Source organism: Mesitornis unicolor, unplaced genomic scaffold (assembly GCF_000695765.1).
Source record: "Mesitornis unicolor isolate BGI_N332 unplaced genomic scaffold, ASM69576v1 scaffold4156, whole genome shotgun sequence".
Taxonomy (NCBI): domain Eukaryota; kingdom Metazoa; phylum Chordata; class Aves; order Mesitornithiformes; family Mesitornithidae; genus Mesitornis; species Mesitornis unicolor.
In genome coordinates, this window is record NW_010192975.1 from 77301 (window position 1) to 96857 (window position 19557).

The 19557-nt window shown below is 39.8% G+C and overlaps 1 protein-coding gene across 1 annotated transcript in view; it reads right to left on the reverse strand.

Annotated features, from left to right (window-relative positions):
* ITGA9 (integrin, alpha 9) overlaps positions 1-19557 on the reverse strand; it is a gene marked incomplete at its 5' end in the record, with an annotated part of 211624 nt that overhangs the window by 72305 nt on the left and 119762 nt on the right. The window contains 2 exons of the mRNA XM_010187303.1: positions 1625-1775; positions 14868-14944. Of these exons, the coding sequence (XP_010185605.1) occupies positions 1625-1775; positions 14868-14944 (228 nt within the window). The remainder of the gene's footprint in view (positions 1-1624; positions 1776-14867; positions 14945-19557) is intronic.

A 19557-nucleotide genomic window follows, 5' to 3' on the forward strand; every position in this document is an offset into this window, starting at 1 on the left:
GCAGGAATAATAGCAGACTATACCCCAATCCTGTCCACAAGTCCTGAGGAAGAAGGAAACCCACATGCTTCCTTGACGTGTGCTGTATTTTGCTCTTTTTAAAAAAATGTTAGTTTCTATTAATGGAAGACACAATGAGTAGTGAGATAACCTTACAACAATGTCATCTGCTTCCAGAAACTGCTTCTTCCAGGTAGCATCCAACACAGATGTTTCAAGTCTGCTATAGACCCAGGCTCAAGGTAAAATATCAAGAGAAACAGCATATCATCTTCAGCTTGTTCCCTTCACAAGGTTGGCCAAGAACAAAGAAGGGGACTGGTGTTCCAGTTAATCCATGTGTGTAAAATATTAACATGTATGCACAGAAAGAAAAAAGAAAACCAACACCACAAAACCAAACACAACAACCTTTTAAAAGAGGCTTTGTTTCTTTTCCGATGCAAAGGAATGGAAACCCTCCCACTGACTTCAATGGGAGCTGGGCCAGCCTCTGAAAGTCTTCACATGAAACTTCCATTAAGGAGAAGTTCCATATTGGCGTAAGGCATTTCTATTTTGTCCCCTGCATTTTTCCTCCTGATAAACTGCACACTTGCAGCTCACAAAGTCTGAAAATGAAGCTTATAATAAGAAGAGAGCTTTCTGAGGTTTGTAACTGTATCAGACATGTATAGGAAATTATCGTATTTTGGCTTATTATGTAACAAGTTAATTTAAGAGGTTTATAATAACCAAAATCTGTCATCATCTTTTTTATAATGACAAAATAACATTGTTTCAATGCACTGAGTTAATCCCATACTTCACAACAGTTGTACTACTGTTTTTAACATTACAAAGAAAAGCTTCATCATACAGACAAGTGACTGTGAAAAGCAGGAACAAACAAATGGAATATTATGATTGTACAGCTCCCATTTTGCACAATTATTTTCACATTACTCACATCCAGATAGATGCTTTTTTTTTGTGGCCATCAGTTTGTGAATAGTTTGATTTAGTGTTTGTATTATCTCCAAATGAACTCATGCTAATTAAAACATTAGAGTATTTAAATCTAAATGTAAAGAGACTAAAGGTCAAAATAGTAATCTAACTCCAAAATCAAAAAAGCTTTTGAGATTAAAAGCACTTTTGGATCTAGTGATACACCCTGGCCAATCCAAACTTGCTCCAGGATGTGAGCAAGGAACAGCCTTATATCTTGGTTTCAGTGAGGAAAAAACCTAGGAGCCCAGGTCAGGAGACTATCAGACCACTCAAACTAGAGGCAGCCTTCGTCTTTCAGCATCATTTGGTAACCTACCAGTTTCCAAATCAGTTTCCCTCTACCTCTTAAAACCTTAATACATCAGCCAAACCATCTTTCTTTTTCATTAGTGCACCCCAAATAACAGTGCTGTGTCTTGACAAAAACACAAAAGGTATAATTTACTCAGATCAAACCAACAAAAGAAAAAACCTCAGTAAAGAATCTGGAAGAAATTCAAGCCCTGTATAACCAGAAACAACTTTCAAATGTCTCAGCACTGTGGACCAGGCCACTCCCTGTCCCTACATCTTGTAATTAAACTGGTTTAAAGTTAGGAGACCTGCTCACAGCGAGATTGGCCTTTCTTACCTTTTGCCACATTTTGATGAAGAAGAGCTCTCCAGAAAAATTGAAGAAAACATTGGTATCATAGGCATCATCCCCAACATTAGAGATGGAAATGTTAAGTGAGATGTTCCTCACTGCTCCCAGGGCCAGGTAGGCAGTTCTGTCATCAACACTGTAGGCAGAAACAATTACACTGGTTTAAGTCTGGGCAACTTTCACACTCTAGTCTTTCTTTATTTGTGCTAGTGTCCCAACTCAACTGCTTAAATGCTCTGCAGTTGGTAATTCAGGAATGGGCTGAACGGCCAATACACTGTATGGTGGGCCATACTGGGAATGAGCAGCTCCTGAGTCCTGGTTGGTGACACTGCCTTTTGTGACTGTAAGAAAAGATGGTCAAATGAAATCCAGAAACTGGTTTAAGTGGAAAAATGTATTTAAATTATAACAACCATCAACCAAATATGACAAGTCTTTCCTTGAGTGTTTATGCTGGACCTAACACAATGGAGTAATTTGCTAAACTTGAAATACCAAACGAATGGTTGAATTAAAATAATAGCTAATACATCATGAATTAATACACTATTGTACTAAGGCATCACAGATTATGAGCACATGAACACAGACATGCATGCACAGAAGCAAATATAAATGTTCATACACACATATTTATTAATTCATATTGGGTATAAATTTAATCATACCAGTCTGTCCGAATGATAAGCTAACAAGTAAGAAAAAGGCTAAAGATATATCACAGGAAAATGTAGTATCAGTATAAGGATCGACAGGCCTACGTACAGTAAAAGACGGTCTGAAACATACCAGATATAAATATAAAAATAAGCAAAAATAGCCAAAATATCATCAAACTTGCTACAGTTACAGCTGTAATCTAAGACCATTCATACATCCCAGAGGAACAGTGACAGAGTTACAGGAAAAACACTCAGTAGCTGGTCAGAAAAGGGCAGAGACTTCCAGCCCCACAGCAGAGATGGTCCCAACTATTTCCACTGAGGGATAGCCAGTCCAAAAGAAGGACCCACCTCTATGGAGAGGTACACTCGCACCACTCACCCTGCCAGACACTGTGCACATGCACAAAGCCTCATGCAACAGCGTGGAGAAGTTTGTAGCCAACCAAGCTGCTTCTCATTCACCTGCTTTCCATGAAGGAATGGCTGTGCCAGGAACATACATGTTGGCACACGCTGCTCCTCTGCATATCAGCAACACTCTGAAAATGGCAGGGGTTCAGGATGAGAGCTGTGTTTAAAGGCAGCCTGTACCTCTCCCACGGCCAGCTATCCTCCGCCAGCCTTTGTCATGGTACTGCAGCCAGAGAATCTGCATAAAATCAGGGTTTCTGAGAACGTGGTGCTTACAAACCCTTCAGTATCTTCTGCTAACCACAGCCACACCAGACCTCTGAAGGCAGAGCTCACTGGGCTCTGTCTCTTTGCGTCTGCCAAGGAGTTTCTAGATGAGGGTTTTCAAAGACATGTACTGAAGCAGCCAGGGGCTGGGGGGAGTGAGAAGTCCAGACTCAAGCTGATGGCTGTGGATCATGAGTGTAGCTTTTCTGCATAACAGAGATGATATTTATAGCATATTTGTTTCACGTACTTATTTCATTTATTAAGCCAAAAATCATGGCTTATAGTTCAACGACAGTTTCTTACGAGGCAGATATAAGTCTCCAGGAAACACGCCTGCTTTCTTACACTTACAATCAACTGCAGACACAAATCAATCCTAGCAGTAACTGGACAATTTGCTTTCTAAACATTATAGTTTATTCTCATAGTCAGCTATCAGTGCAAATAAACATTTGCAAAGGTGTACACAGTACAGGACTTACTGCAAAACTAGTTTGAGAGATCCAAATAATTTCAGCTGTAGTTCCTTACATACCAAATTAATGGCACAAATACATGAGAGTACTTGAAACCATTTAACCTTTTGGCCCCAACTTCAACATTTACTGTGAAAAGCAGACAAAATTATGAAGATCCTAAACAATCTGCTGGGATTTTTCTAATAATCAAAAAGTGCATATTTGGAAGCAAATAAAACAACCATTTTTCACTGTGAATTATTTGTCATGAACTTTATAATCTCACTTCTTGCAATCACTTCAAAACTTAACCAACATCTATCAAACCAACTAGCAAAATCTGGAAGTATCACTTCAGTAAGCAATGGAACATTACGAGATATTTCTCTTATGCAGAGTTGATACTAAATGTAATGCATGTTACAGAATCATCTTGGAATTGGCACTAGCAGCACTTTGAGATTTCACAAAGTTAAGACAACCGAGAATACTCTTCTTTCTACTGTATTAATAAAAATACTCAGAATGAAATCCTACTTAAAACTAAACCCACAAAAAATCCCAAAATAAACACCATGTGCTTGTGTCACTCCTTTCTAAAGGTATCACTTGGCTGTTAAAAGTGCATCATACCAAAATTATTTTCCTCAGCAGAGACAGAAAAAACACTTTCTAAGAGCACACTGTAGTTGCTCCTACACAAAATTCACACACTAATGAATTCTGAATAACCTCTCTGATTTTAGGCTGGCAGGGGGGTTCAGGTCTTCCTCTGAAATGTTTTACAAGATTGTGCTCTAAGTCCCATTTTAAGAGAGCAGCTTTCAGAGTCATTAAGTCTGCGTACATCTGGAATGAATCAGGTTCACTTGCAGTGAAAAGAGGGTTAGGGAATCTCCCAGCTCACAGGGGAGCTCCCAAGCTCTGGCTGCTGCTCGAGAGCACCACGTCATGGGGTGAGGACAGCCTGCTGTGGTACTGGAGCCGCTTCACTGCCAACCCAGTGCCATCCTTTTCCAGCGTCTCCTGCACATTAAGCAGCCTAGCTGCCAGGAAGTCACAATACGTCAACTGAAGAACTATTGTTGCCCGCCAGAAACAAGAAAACAAACTAAAGCCAGCCCTTCATCTTGACAAGTTACGTCAAACAATTTAAGAAACGCAATCAAGCAATGGCTTTCAATTTACATTTTGTTGGATGAGAACTATAAAGCCGCCAACATCCTCAGCACCTCATAACTGTGCCCACATCAAGGGAGACAGACTAAAAATAAACACAAACACTTGAAAAATTAAAAAAAGGGAGGGGAGAGAGAAAAGAAGGGGAAAAAAGGCAAGTTATAATAATTTAATTGGACAGATGAACATAATCTCCTTACATTGGGTAGTGCACACAAATAATGAACTGGGTAAAAGTTCTGGATAGACTGTAGACCAATATATGCACTTTATACAGGCAACTACATCTCACACACATATGTACAGGCACATGAAATATGTCAAGCTATCAACGTTTGCATGGAAAGGGAAAGAAATCTGACATTCAGAAGTACTGAATACCTGCAGCTTTCATTCACATGACGCAGACTCGCAGGTAACAAACAATTCTCAAAATCAGGCTCTACATTTCTGCCATGGTCTTTAATTCAATGGCTGTTGTTCTACACATCAAGTGTAAACAAAAATATTTAACATTTTCTTCTTAAGCAATGAAGGAGAGAAAATTAAATTCCAGGATAAAACAAATACCATCTTTTTTGCATGCTTTAACGTTCTTCATTTATGCCTGCATCACATCATTGCACTACGGTCAGTGAGGGAAGAAAGACCAGCTGGGAAAGGCAAACTGAAACAATCTGCAATCTTCATATTTCAACCCCCCAGATGCTGGTGTTTTTATTAACGTGGGTCAGGGGAGATATAATCTGCATTCCAAAAGCTACACAGGGACATATTTCTCTATTTCCTGCACTAGAGAAATTTTTTTAAAAAACTGAACAAGGATTTAGCACTTCCTCTCAGCACTCACAGATCATACATAGGGCATGGAATGTGACAGGGCTGCACTTTCCCTGCTAGTCTGGGTCACCAACTTTCCTTTTTATATCAGAAGCCTTTCTTTCCTTACAGCAAATTGGCACCCACATGGATTAATCACCACTATCGGACAGTGGAAGCTACAGTTGGGGTCAGTTACACTACAAGTGGATAAAAATGCTTCAAACAACTCAAGTCCAATCTGCCTTCCATCTACATCAGGTGAAATTAGAGTCCCACCATTTTCTTTTAAATCAGAAAAAGGTGTGAGTGAACAACATTGGTCCTGTGACAGATCCAGACAGATTTCTACCTTCATCAACCAGTGCTGCAGTTAGTCTTCACAGTTACTCTGATACTTGAATATTAATTTTGTCTCCACAGACTCTTTATATCAATCCTGAAAACAAACTGTTCTGTTGCATTTTTATCACAGGTTCCAGGGTCAGTTGAACTTTGGGAAGAGTTTCAGAAATACTTAAACATCAAGAGCCAATGAAAAGCTGAAACCCTCAGCTGATCATCTGGGAATTCATTTAATGTCTCAGTGCAAGACTGAGAGTTTGCAGCCCCACAAACAAATCCAAACCAAGTAAAAGTTTTAAACAACCCTACAGGGAGCAAAGCTATTGGATTTTACATTGCTTGATTACACTGTCTTGCCATCAAATGTGCATTCAAGGTCAATTCTCTCTGCAAAGTTCACAGTCAATCCAGACTAAGGACTTGGCCAAACACTCAAGATAGCAGGGCTTATTCTGCCCTGCCTTCCCCCCTCTCATGCTGAAGCCTACACTAGCAAAGGCCCTAAGAGACCTCATGCCATTGATGACCACAGCCAATCTGAGATGCGCTAAGCCAGCTATAGTAAACTAGCTCTGAGCCCATCAGATCATTACATTAATTATCTTTCCTATTTCCATTTCTCAAGCAGGAACTTTCCAGTGTGCTCTGAGTAGCAGATAACATGAGGTGATGGGAAAAATATAACAGAGAATTTGAGAAGTGGTCAACAGATGTTTTGTGTCAGCAGAGCACAGTTTGGGAGTAATATCATGCCAATATTGCTACCTATGAAGACTGAGTAACAATGTGCCAATGTTTCCCCATAGGAAGGGACTGAATGTCCCGTAAGAAGAAAAGTGCTTACTGCAGTGACCCTAGGACCAAGGAGGTGTAACTGCTCATGCCAATACCCTTCTGGAGCAGAGCTGCCACCTCTAGCTCTTCAGTTCCCATATATATTGCAATTCAAGAATATGGCACAGAGCATTACCTTTTCCATCTTTCCTACACTTTAATTTTAAAAATGAATGCATTTGAATAGTAAGCAATGTGGGGGGGAAAAACACTCTAGGAAATCCTTTTTGCTTTTTATTTTGGCATTGAAACAACACAGTGATTTCTAGTAACAGCTAGTACCCTATATTCAAAGGTTCTCTGGAAACTGTCCTCTCCTCCCCAAATGTGGTTTCTCCATAAAAATCCCCCATAACTACACAACAGATATAACTCCCAGCCACCTATGTCTTCAAACTTTTAAGTAAGAGGGACAGAGCAGGGCACAATATCCACATAAAAATATCCCTAATTTTATCACCCTACAGAAATCTGGTGCCTTTTATTATTATCAGTAACTTCAATTGTCCCCAGATGGTCACAACTCTTTATAAACAGAACTAAAGAAACAATGGGGAAAGAGCTGCCTGTTTTCAGGGAGCAGCTTTTGGTTTGAATGGAGCTACCTTGGTTTATGAAACTGTCACATGAAAGCAAGCTGAGGCACAACATCTACAGAAGCACTAATCTAATCTTCCACCCTTGCAGACACACACACAAACCAACATCTTTTATAACCACAAGCAGTGTCCTTGAAATCAACGGTACTGTGCACCCGGGACAAAGTTATCCCTGCATGTGTGTGTAAGACAGCATCCTAAAGTTGGAACACAAACAAAAACTAGTTACTAGTGGAAGAAAGACACGCAAAAGATAAATGGCATCAAGCACATAGCTGAAGGATGCACAAATCAGCCTGACGTGAAAGAAAAAAAAGTGTGCATGTTTTCTCTGTTTGGTAAACACTTGAAGAGCTCTGCTGAAATAGGTGGTTGTTGACCATAGATCTGGTCCTAAAATCTGAGGATTAATCAGCAGCACTTTAAACATGCTGTTTTTAAGAATTAGATCATTAACAAAGTAATTATGCAAAGCATGTATTTATCATGGAAATTATGTCTTCAGAAATAGATCTCCTATTATTAGATAGCTTCAATTGCTTGTCCCCATTCCTGGGATGCCAGCATGCAATATGTAATTTAAAAAGCATACTCAGCTGAGCATTGATAAGGCAGAAGAAGATCAGTGCACTATCCAGCAATCACTTTCAGAGGTCAATATAAGGCAGTTAATCAGAGATGAAATGTTAGAAACAATATAGGTTTATTCCTTTAGGAAATTTGTTTTGCAGTAGCAGGTATTATACATCACAAGTAAGTTATATCTAAATGTCAAACATGATAAGCAACATATACTCATACCAGCACATTTCCTCTATAGCTAATGCAGAATCAACAAGTTGATTTACCTGGTGACCTGTAAAGAACCTCAGTTTTGGCAGATTTTGTAATTGCAGGATGTGCTACAGAAAAGTTCACGTAGCTGCATCATGAAAGATTATGTATATGCACATATATATATACATATACACACACACGCACGCGCATGTATGCACCAGCTAAGATGTATTCTGCAAATACAAATCAATGGTGCATCTGCTTTTCATTGCGTATTGAGAACTTCCACCTCTGGAGGCAGCTAATGTATGACAGTGCTGCCTAAGGTTAAGCTTTTGTTTTGTTAGGTTTATACTTCAGTTGCTAGAGGAAGAAACTATATGCTGACTGGAACTATCTCAGGTCCATAAAATAGTGATGTTGGGATGCTCATGAGGAGGGCCAGGTTATACATTAGTTCAGCAATGCATTCAAATTATATGAAGGAATATCTCTTCAGGGTTTAGTTAAAAACAAACAAACAAACAAACCCCCCCCACCAAACAAACAAACAAAAAACAAACAAAAAAACAAACAGCAAAATCCTACTCCAATAGATACACAGTCAAGTGATTGTTACAAAAAAAAAAAACCCCAGCACATTTCAAAAGTTACAAGACTGGCTTGTACAGTATCCCTGACTGATAATCAGTGGCCTGTTACTGGAAAATAGATATTGAGAATCTGTATTCTTAGATGAGATGTGGACTACTGAGTTTTGTTACCCCTCATCACTTGATGGCTCTATCACCATCCATACAGTTCCAGTCACCATATGTTCAAAAGGAACAGTACTGCCCTCTGCTATCAAACTGGACTTATTATTTATTTTGGGAGAGATTTATGAAGCTCTGAGGACAACTAACCAGATGGAAACCAAGAAACCATTTCTTCATCCCCATTCACCCTCAACAAGGGAAAACATTCATTCATTCCTGAGATGATGCTCCCACTGCAACTTGCACTTCATTCTGATTAATTGCTGGCTCTACTGAGCAGCCATTTCAGGAAACTGCAAATCCAATCCTGGATAAACTACAGTGAAGTTTTCCACGTGCCTCACAAAAGTGGCACTCAATACACTAACTGTCTGTGGGCAAAAGATAAATAAAAGTAGATATAAATCAGAAAACAGAATTCTGCTTCCTGGATTCACCAAAAAGACTAAATTCCAAACAGAACTACAAATGTTCTAACATACATGAAATCGTATAAGTATTTTTTTTCATTGCATCCTTTACAGTGCAGCAAATTACTCAGAAATAATATTAAACTATGCTATAATCTATGAATTCACTTAAATCACAGTGTGAAACTTAGCATGACTTTTTGAGAAAATAGAAAGCAATCTACTAATATCGATTTTTCTAATGTTTTGTTGTTCTTTCCTCCTCAGAAACAACTCTTTTGGTATTTTAAAAGATCATGAGTTAGGACAGTACTAAGGCATGACTGAGTAACCTGCAGGCAGCCCATGACTGCAGTGGGACCAGTCGTAGCTCTGTACTTGTGTCACAGGAGTTTGAAATACCCACATTGGTGTACACACAAAGACTTAACTGAAAGCTCAAGACCACTTTCCTAGCACTAGAAACGTGAAATCATAGCATTTGCTCATTTTTCTTTGGTTGTTTTCTTGCAAAACAGAAAATTAGCTCCATCTGAGCAGCTCAGCTATTTAGGGTAGCCTGTCTAGGGTAAACAGAATGTTGAAAATATTTCTGAAAGAAGTGTTTGTTCAATGAAAGATAAAATAAGTGAAAACAAATTCTTCATCTGCTATGAATGAAGAGGAAGGGAAAAACAGATATTATCAGAGCCTGTAATTAAGCTCCAAAAGAAAGGATATTGTTTTTCCTCATCATGACTGTTTTGTTAAGATGCACTTCAGGGGCATAAAGCCACAACAGGCATGCCATGAAATGTGAGGCCTCTCTGGAAACAAATCCCTGTTGTGTGATCAAAGGAAGTGCTCAGGCGTGAGCCTGGTCAAATTTATGAAACAGCTTTGCTTCCCACTTTAAACCACAGTCTAGCAGCTTTTCTCCATGGGTTTGTAAAAGCCTATTATCAGTAAAATACTTTATTAATTTTTTTAATAAAACACTACTATATTAATTAGATGCACTCAAAAAGTTTTGAACTTTCTGATCAAAATTTTATGTTATTGCCCCTTCCTTCGGAAGACATTAGCTCTCTGCACTAGCATTGCACTACCCTATGTTCCATACTGTTACATCTTGCGTTGGTGAAAAGCAAATTGGACAAAGCTGTCATAACACATATTTTTATCTACAATTTCTGGATTCCTTCAGCTTGGGTTCTGTAATAGTCTGACAAGTCAATATGAAACTGCTCAGGTTCATTTTAGAAATCCAGTTGCCTAATGTCTGATGACATGCACAGTGAACAAGAGTCCTTCCTCTCATTTTAATAGGTCCTTAAGCATATTCATCCTTGCATGTATACACAACCTTTGCAAAACAATCACTACTACACTGGTAGACACTTATGTGAAATTACTCTTCACTAATACAAATAATATGATTATAAACTTCAGAGCTGCAAGCTCAAGGGCTGGAGTGTCATGGGGTGGTGGTAGTGCACTCTCCCTTCTCTTTTCAGTGAGGCCTAGGTTAGGTACTTGGAGATTACATTGTAAAAGATCACATCAAATCATTTACCCATCTATCAAATTAGAGGTTTAGATAGGCATTTACTTGCATATCACAAGAGCCATGCATAAGACAAGAAGGAATTTATTTGAAAAAAAACCCAAAAATATTCCCTGGAGATGATCAGAAGTTATCTGGAAAATACTTTTTCTTCATAAATTACCATTTCATTAAAATGGAAACATTTCAAAATCAAAGAAATTTTTTACTGACTAGGGTTTTGTCCATTCTCAGGCTAATTCCAGAGGGACCAAGAAAAGCAGAAATGACCCAAATCACAAATTTGACCTTTCAGCTGGAAAAGGGCATTTCTCAATAATCCCATTTCACAAGAGAACTTTTGAAAACATTTACTCCAACTCAAAGAAAATGCACAATTTGAAAAACCTTGAAAACTTCTACAAAATGCACCTGTCACCCCTTTGGCTTTCTAAATTTCCAAATTTTCCTTTGGCTTCCAATTTCATATTTTCAAACTAAACAATTTGCAGCCAGGGAAAGTCAGCCAGTCTGCAGGTTAAGTCCAACAGATGGTAGCCAATAAGGATGCTCTAAAACAACACAAAAGCAAACTGCTTATTCCAAACATACACTCAGAAGCACTCCAATGGGTAATTCTCTTTCTAGTTATGGGTGAAGGGTAACCTCATGTCACAAATATATGGAAGACAGACTGCCTCCTGGAACCTTCTCAGGAATAGTAATATTTATTACAGCATTTGCTGTTGCTGTATTTATTATAGCAGTATTCATTACAGCATTTTCTATCTAAGGGGGCTCACAGTCCTGTGCTTACAACCTGATTTACATACCATGCACACTGCTTGTGCTGGAACACAGGAGCTACATGATATGTCGCAACATCATTTTTCTTCTTCTACTGCTTGCTTTTGGTAAGGCTGCTCTATTCACTGTGACACAGGGGCTGTCAGTATGTTTACACAGCCATACAGGATTTCCTTCCTAGCTGCATCTTGCAGGAAAGCCACCACCCATTCTGCTCTGGCCTTCTCAGCTGGTTTGTTTATTATAGCTGGAAGAAAGTCTGTTTTTTTCAAACACCTTCACCATTACTCAAATAATTCTCTGTGGTTTTCACCTGGTTGCCATTACAGCCTAAACAGGACTTGATTACTACAGTTGCCTTTGCAAAATACCAATCAGATGGACAGGCATCAGCTCAGGACCTGAAACTGCCTCAGTAAGTCAGACAAGATGTGTGTTCCTGTCAGTCCCGCTCCCTCAGCATTTTCAGGTTCTTCTTAAAAGATCAGAGTGCTTTTCTCCCATACAAAGTACCAGAGGAATGGATTAGCAGATTTTAAAAGCTCTGGAGGTCTAATCTTCTACAAAACACCTGCCTTTAGAGTTTTCCCCAGCACATCTTGAGGAAACAGATGCAGTTCAGCTTCTAAACAAGTAGCTACAGAAAGGCTCAATAAAAATGTGCTATTTCCTACAGAAACCTGATGGAAAAGACATTTGCTGTGCTGAGAAAACAGAACGAGGCAGTCAAGTCAAGCATGATATGTAATAAATATATTTTTATTAGTAAACAATATTTGGAAATAATAGCTAACAGAACACACTCCGATTGCATTTTGCTTTTCAGTATTGGATTGCTGGAAAGGAAAACTGGTTTTTTATTGCTGTTCCAAAGCTGTGGCTGTAAAAACAGTTTACTGCAAAATAATCTATTCCTATTTCCCTTATGGTTTTGCGTTATGTCATTAAAGTTACCTGTATGCAATTACATAAATACCTTCTTTACAATAAGATACTTTTAATTCTCTTGCTTTAGAAATCTATTCCTTCCTCTCTCCTTCCCTACAACACAGGGCATTACTGCATGGACAGAGCCAGATTTTGCTATCTCCTATGACAGCTGCAAGATTTAACAGCGGAGACTCTTTGAAGGGGAGGTGATGAGTAGTCTCTCTAATCTGTCCTGCCAAAATTTCACACATTCATTCTTTAAGAAAAATGGATTTGAAAACAGTAATGACTGGGAAGATGAAACATCTCTCTTCTGCTCCTTCAACTTCTTCATCACTGCCTTCACTAAGTCCCCAGCACACTACACTGCTTCCTTTCCCCTATTAAATTGTCACCAGTAGTTTCAAGCTAATAACACTCATACTGCTATAAGTAAGTCCAGGCCAACCACTAAGAGGACCATTTGTAGCAATACTAGCACACACCACTGCAGCTGTTTCTGCAAGCTACCTCATAAAGTCTGCTCTAGAAAGTTTAATCTGCACTGTTAGCTTTGTCAGGTCCGGCCTTCAATATTACTGTCCCCTCTCATAATGCACATTCTTACTGGCAAAGGAGGCATCAGTGAGAGGTGAGGAGTTGCACAGGTAGGTTTCCAGCAACAGCGCTGGAAGACACTCAACACCATAGATGTTTCCATCTTGGCAAAGAGCTAGTTTTTGTTGAGGCAATTTTGCTCAGGTTACAGGGAGAATATACCTCGAGATGAGTCAGAAAACTGCAGAAAAGTTGGTTGGAAGGAAGCTCTAGAGGTTGTACAATCCAGCCTCATCTTCCTTGATGCAGGACTATTGCCAACAACAGATAAGGTCAAGGGGAACCTCATCTAACCAAGTCCTGAAATCCAGGATGGCAGAGCATACCATCTCTGCACACCTCATTCCCAGGCAGTACAAACCACCTACACAAGAAAGTTTTTCCACATCTCTTGTCTCAACCTGCCAAGCCACAGTCCATGAATCTTGCCTCACATGCTGTCTGCCACAAGCAGGAAGAGTTTGGCTCCTTCATCTCACAATCCCTACATGAAGCTGGATTGGGCTTACATGCAAACTGATGCTAATTAAGGTGGATGAGCCTTAAAGATATTCCTCTGTTAACTGAAACAAACCTTTTTCTTTCCAGAATAAATACATTCTAACTCACTTTCACTCTTGTACAGCATGTTACCCTGGGTCTTTAGCCCAAGTCTCCAAGGACACCCTTCACTGGCTTCCCCAGTACACACAGACACACCTCCAGCTCTTAACAGATTTTGCTCAGGACAAATACCAAGCAAAGGCCAAAAATCCAGACTAATGGCAGTCAAAGCTCAGATTCTGCAACCTGAGACCTAACCCTGCTCTCAGCCAATCCCCTGAAACATTCCTGTGGACTTCAGTCGTGTCTGGAGAAGTCCATAACTTCTCAGACTTGACTCTGGTTCAGTTTTGTCTCCAGGTATGCTTACAGCATCCTGCAGACTTACATAAAATGTGTGTAGATCTCCTGGCTATAACTTCTTCCTTCTTCCCCCTGCTCCCCCCACCTCTCAAGCAGGAGAGTCTCTTCCCCTGTCTTGCCTGACCTGACATCTCCATCAAACAGCACAACCTCTGGCACACAATTAAATAACTCGTATCAGCACTTTCATCTCTAAAAATGTGCTAGAAATGCTGAAAAAAAGGAAACAGAAGTGATGTGTAAAGTTCACCTTTAGCCTGATTTATCCCAAAATTGAATGACAACATCCTGCCAAAGCAATAGGCATTTTCCTAGGATCACCAGTCACAAGAGACAGAAGATAAACTTCACCTCTGGTCTACTTGATGAGGTTTATTATCCCAGAAGAAAGTGAAATCAGACACCCCTCCCCAAGTTACTAACAAAAATAATCTGACAAAGGAAAGCTGTATTTCAGGAGAGTTAGCAAACCCGCACAAATTCAGAAACAGAAAAAGATAACTGAAGATAATTTGCCATGTTCTGAGTGCTTTTTTAACTTTCCATATGACCTTTTTTTTTTTGGAACAAAACTGCTTTTCTGCATTTTTCTATTGTCTTTGAAAAATGACATGGTCCACATTGGCACTTTATTTGACATGCAGCTTTACTTTCCCTGTCCCTCTCTGCTATGCTATTTCTTTTCTCCAATTTTCTCTATTGTGATTGGGAAGGTGAAGCTGTCTTGCCTTGCATGTGCCCTGCAACACAGGAATTCAGATTCTGTGTATATCTTGAGACATTTCTGCACTAAAGACGATATAATTGTTGTCAACCTTCTAGTCTGGATATAAAATGTCTGTGTTTGTATTTTGATTTTTCAATGCAATATATTACATAAAATGAAAGACATACTAGTGTGCAAGAAAGAAAAAGAAAATAGTTGACCTACTCACCTAGACAGCAATAGTTTACCCTGAAGTTTCAAATCGGCAGCACAGTCATCAGACTGACAGTTTCGCTCAAAAATGGTCTGTGAAAAACAGAGAAAAAGAACTGTTACAGCACAAAAAGAGTAAGATCAAAATTCAAAGAAGGAACATGCCCAGATGAAATAAAAACCTGCCAAAATCTGTGATACAGGACTATGTAGTGTGAATATTAAGGAAATTCAAGGGCAGGCAACTCTCATATTTATCAGAACCGCTTTTATTCTCTTCTAACTGAACAAGAAGTTTCACCAAAACCAGACTCTCTCAGGTTTTCCTCAACCCATTCGCACTTCTCATCTGACAAGAATTACTGCTCACATAATATTTCTGGCACTCTTATTTCTCTTTACAACATATATGTATGAAAATAAAACAGAAAAAAATATTTCTGAAACTATTTTCTGTCCTAAGAATTACAAGTAAGGAAATCGTGCACCAAATATATTCACAGAATCTCAGAATATTAGGAGTTGGAAGGGACCTTGAAAGATCATCCAGCCCAAACCCCCTGCCAGAACAGGATCACGTAGACTAGGTCACACAGGAACACGTCGAGGTGGGTTTTGAATGACTTCAGAGAAGGAGACTCCACAACCTCCCTGGGCAGCCTGTTCCAGTGCTCTGTCACCCTTACAGTAAAAAAAAAAAGTTTTTCCTTATGTTCACATGGAACCTCCTATGCTCCAGCTTGCACCCACTGCCCCTTGTCCTGTCATTGGCTGTCACTGAGAAGAGCCTGGCTCCTTCCTCCTGACACTCGCCCTTTACAAATTTATAAACATTAATGAGGTCTCCCCTCAGTCTCCTCTTCTCCAAGCTAAAGAGACCCAGCTCCCTCAGCCGCTCTTCATAAGGGAGATGCTCCACTCCTTTCAAGCAATTCCCTGTCCTTCTTGAACTGAGAGGCCCAGAACCGAACACAATATTTCAGATGCAGTCTCATCAGGGCAGAGTAGAGGGGAAGGAGAACCTCTCTCGACCTACTAACCACACCCCTTCTGATACACCCCAGGATGCCATTGGGCTTCTTGGCCACAAGGGCACATTGCTGGCTCATGGTCATCCTGCTGTCCACCAACACCCCCAGGTCCTTTTCTGCCTGGCAGCTTTCCAGCCACTTGTCCCCAAGCCTGTAGCACTGCATGAGGTTATTGCACCCAAAGTGCGGGACCTGGAAGTTGGCCTTGTTGAAGCTCATACAATTCACCTCAGCCCATTGATTCATTAGCCTATATTAAAGATAAGGATTTTTAAAATATTTTATGTATGGTAGAAAACATTCCTGTAACCTGCAAGCAACAGAAAATAACAAAGACTGTTATGTAGCACCGATACCCTCAAATAATGGAGCCACTTGTGAATCCTGTGAACTCTGGTAAAGACCATCATTTAGGAAATTTAACAGATTGATAAACTAGCAACTGTAAAAGTACAGCATACTACTAGACATTAGCACGCTATTTAAGCTGCAAAAAGAAGGGGAATATGTGAGAAATTCATTAGCCTGTGCAAATCTCTATGGCAGTCTGTCGTGTCTAAACAAGGCAGCCACCAGTGAGTGAAAGAAGAGGACAGGAACACGTTCCTGGCCTTCAAGAAACCCAAATGCAGTCAAGATCATGGTTACTTTCCTTTGCTGCTGAGAACAGAGACCAATACCTTTCTGAATGCAAAACTAGACTTTTTAGGCTGGAGAATTCATTTCTTCAGAGCTGTAATGCTCTTCACTTTTCCAAATATTCAAAGGACAAATACCCAAAATGAGGGTTGCCAACACTGTTCAGCTAGGAAACCTGACATTTTACTTGTCTCTTCTTTTAATATTCCTTTCTACAGGTTTGGCTTCAGGACTTCTGTCACCAAAGTAAATACATTTCAATCTTAAATGCAAAAATAAAGCATATCTATGCAGGACAGAAAATGGTCAGATAGGAATGAAGAGGCTCGGGGGGCAGGGGTGGAAAGAGTTAATACATTTTGAAGAGTTCTGCCCAACTGTATCAGCACTTGAGAAAGAGTTAAAATCTTAACCCCAGAGGGCATTGAGATTTCCAGTCCTTGTCTCTCCAGGAACTCTTGGCTAAAGAGGCAGCTTGCTCTCTTTTTCTCTGTATCATCAGAGCTCTCCAAAAAGGAGTGGACCTTTATAAAGTTAATTGGTGTTGGACTAGCAGACAGCAAACTACGCTGTATGTTGTACTGAGTTGCAAAAAGAAGAAAGATGGGAGGTGACCAGTTCATTTGGAGCTATTTAATTTGCCCTTTAATTGTCCTTTCCCACCTTTTGCTTTCTTAGAATCTCAGAAGCAGAAACTGTTGAGGATTTAAACAGAAGGACTAAACTTACCTTTCCTCCTCAATAAAGACTACCACACCAAAGGACAAGAATAGCCCTGAGACAGGAACTGGCAAAAGGTATCTCTTTCAGAACATGGCACGTTTCAGAAGTATGGTCCCATAAGTCCTTATCATTAATCTTCACCTACCATAGTAGCTATATATAGGAGACTGTTTGACCTTCAGAGAAGAAAGAAAAATAAGCTGTAGAAATATTCCTGTCTGACAGTTTCCCTATTTGCATTGCAGAAATCCTGGCAAAGTGAACAGAGTGATCACAAGATGACCTGCACATTTCAAAGAATTAAGTACTGCAAATACGTTTAAGTAACTATCTAACAATTCTGGAATTTTGTTACTAAATCTATAGTTGCAGCTCTTTGGAAAGAATGAAGAAATACCACATTTTCTGAAACTACTGAGCATGTATCTTTTCCAACTATCATGCACTAGACAACAAGCTACTTTGAAATACACCAGGAGTATTTTGTTATGTTATAGAAACTCAAGTTTCTACACAGCACCGGGATAGGAGAAAGAAATAAGGATCATGAATCCCCAGATCCTTAACTGTGTAGGAGTGACCCCTTTGCAGTGACCTCTACAGAAGTAGAGAATCTCAAAATAATTCAGGTTTGGAAGGGGAAAGGTCCAGCCAACTGGACACAGTCACAGCTGGTTCAGTAGCCCACTTCCATCACAGGCTAATGATGTGTGTGGATTATTTTGCTATTTTCCACTATTTCTCTGGTCTCGACAGAAGTTGCCATGACTCTATTCTACCTCCCTTTTGTGTGCCTGCTAGAGCCTCAGCAATGTAGTTTCTCACTGTGAATCCACTTCCTCCACTTTCTTCTCTGAAGTCTTGAGCTTCCCTTTCTCCAGCCTGCTACTTCTTTTCACTGGATTAATTCATGCCTGTTCAAATCCCCTCTGAAGAACCAAGGAGTAAACACACTGTAAGTCATCATAACATATGTGAACACTGCTTATGTATTCTGTTACTCTGCCCTTACTTGGTCTACTTGGCCTGTAATTTCTTTGGACCAGAAACTGTATGTAACTCAGCACTGCATGTTGTTAGAGCAGGAGTCCATTCCTGGGATATGCACAGACTCTACTACAATATAATCACTAATTTTACCTCTAAGCAATCTTTAAAGAGGTTTCAGCTTTGCAGTACTACTTTTAGGGATTTACAGAGCTCTTCGCATATTAAAAGCATCAAACAAGGTAACCAACGGTCTATATATTATCAAGAACTGGAAAAAGGGAAATAGGACAAAACAGATTCAGTGCACTGTGGAAACACTTTATAATTTTTGCAGTTACTGTTACCCAAAGTGAAAAGGAGCAATTCTGAACAGTGGTTTTATTGGACTCCAATTGATTCTTACTGTATTCTACTTACATTGTACCAAGTACCTGGCAATTTTGAATATGTATATCAGATTAGGAAGCTTATTTACATAAGAAATACATACAAGAAAAATTTTAATGTGGGGGCAGGGCACAGGGAAGTGGCAAGAACTGACTTGAATGAGAAACAGCTGCATTTCTTATCATCTCAAGGCCACCAAACTTTTGGCTGTCATTTCCAGGAGAAAAGTAGGTGTTTGTGTGCTCACTAGCAGGGATAGGATAACTTTAGTGTTTCTAGGACACATCTTTACTGTACAAACACAGAGCTAATGCGTAGTGCATGCACAGTGAGACTTCCTGCAGTCACCAGATCTACAGCACAGCACAAAGGAAACCCAGTGTTTCTAGGGTCTGTAATCCTCTCTGTGCTTTGTCCTGCTGCACAGAACCCAGCAGCTATGAGGAATTGCTCCACAGTGGTTCCTACCAGGTCACAAAACTTCTCAGACAAACATGGTTTTCTCAAATTCTGTGTGGCAACTTTTCTAGGTAGAGAAGATGATGCTTCTTGGGAGTTCAGGGAATGTAGCAGATATGTCCTGAAAGGTTGGTGGAGATGGACGCTGCCCATGTCCTTCAGAAGGTAAGTCAAAAAGCCTGCCTTAAGATACACTCATCTGCACACAGCTAAATGTACAACAAGAAGAGACCTAGAGCCAGCTGATAAGGAAGGGGATATTTCTAGACAGGCACTCCAATCAGGGCCTCAAAGCAAGTACCGTTGTGTCCACTCTGCCTGTTGAAGAGAAGTAGTGGATTAAATTTCATCTTAAATGTACAGTCCTCTGCCTCAGGAAGTGGTAAGAGGATGAAACCCTAGTTTCTGCATCCTAAGGCATCCTAAGCATAAAGTGGCTGGGTATTGGATATGAAGATACTCTCCTTTTCCTTCCCG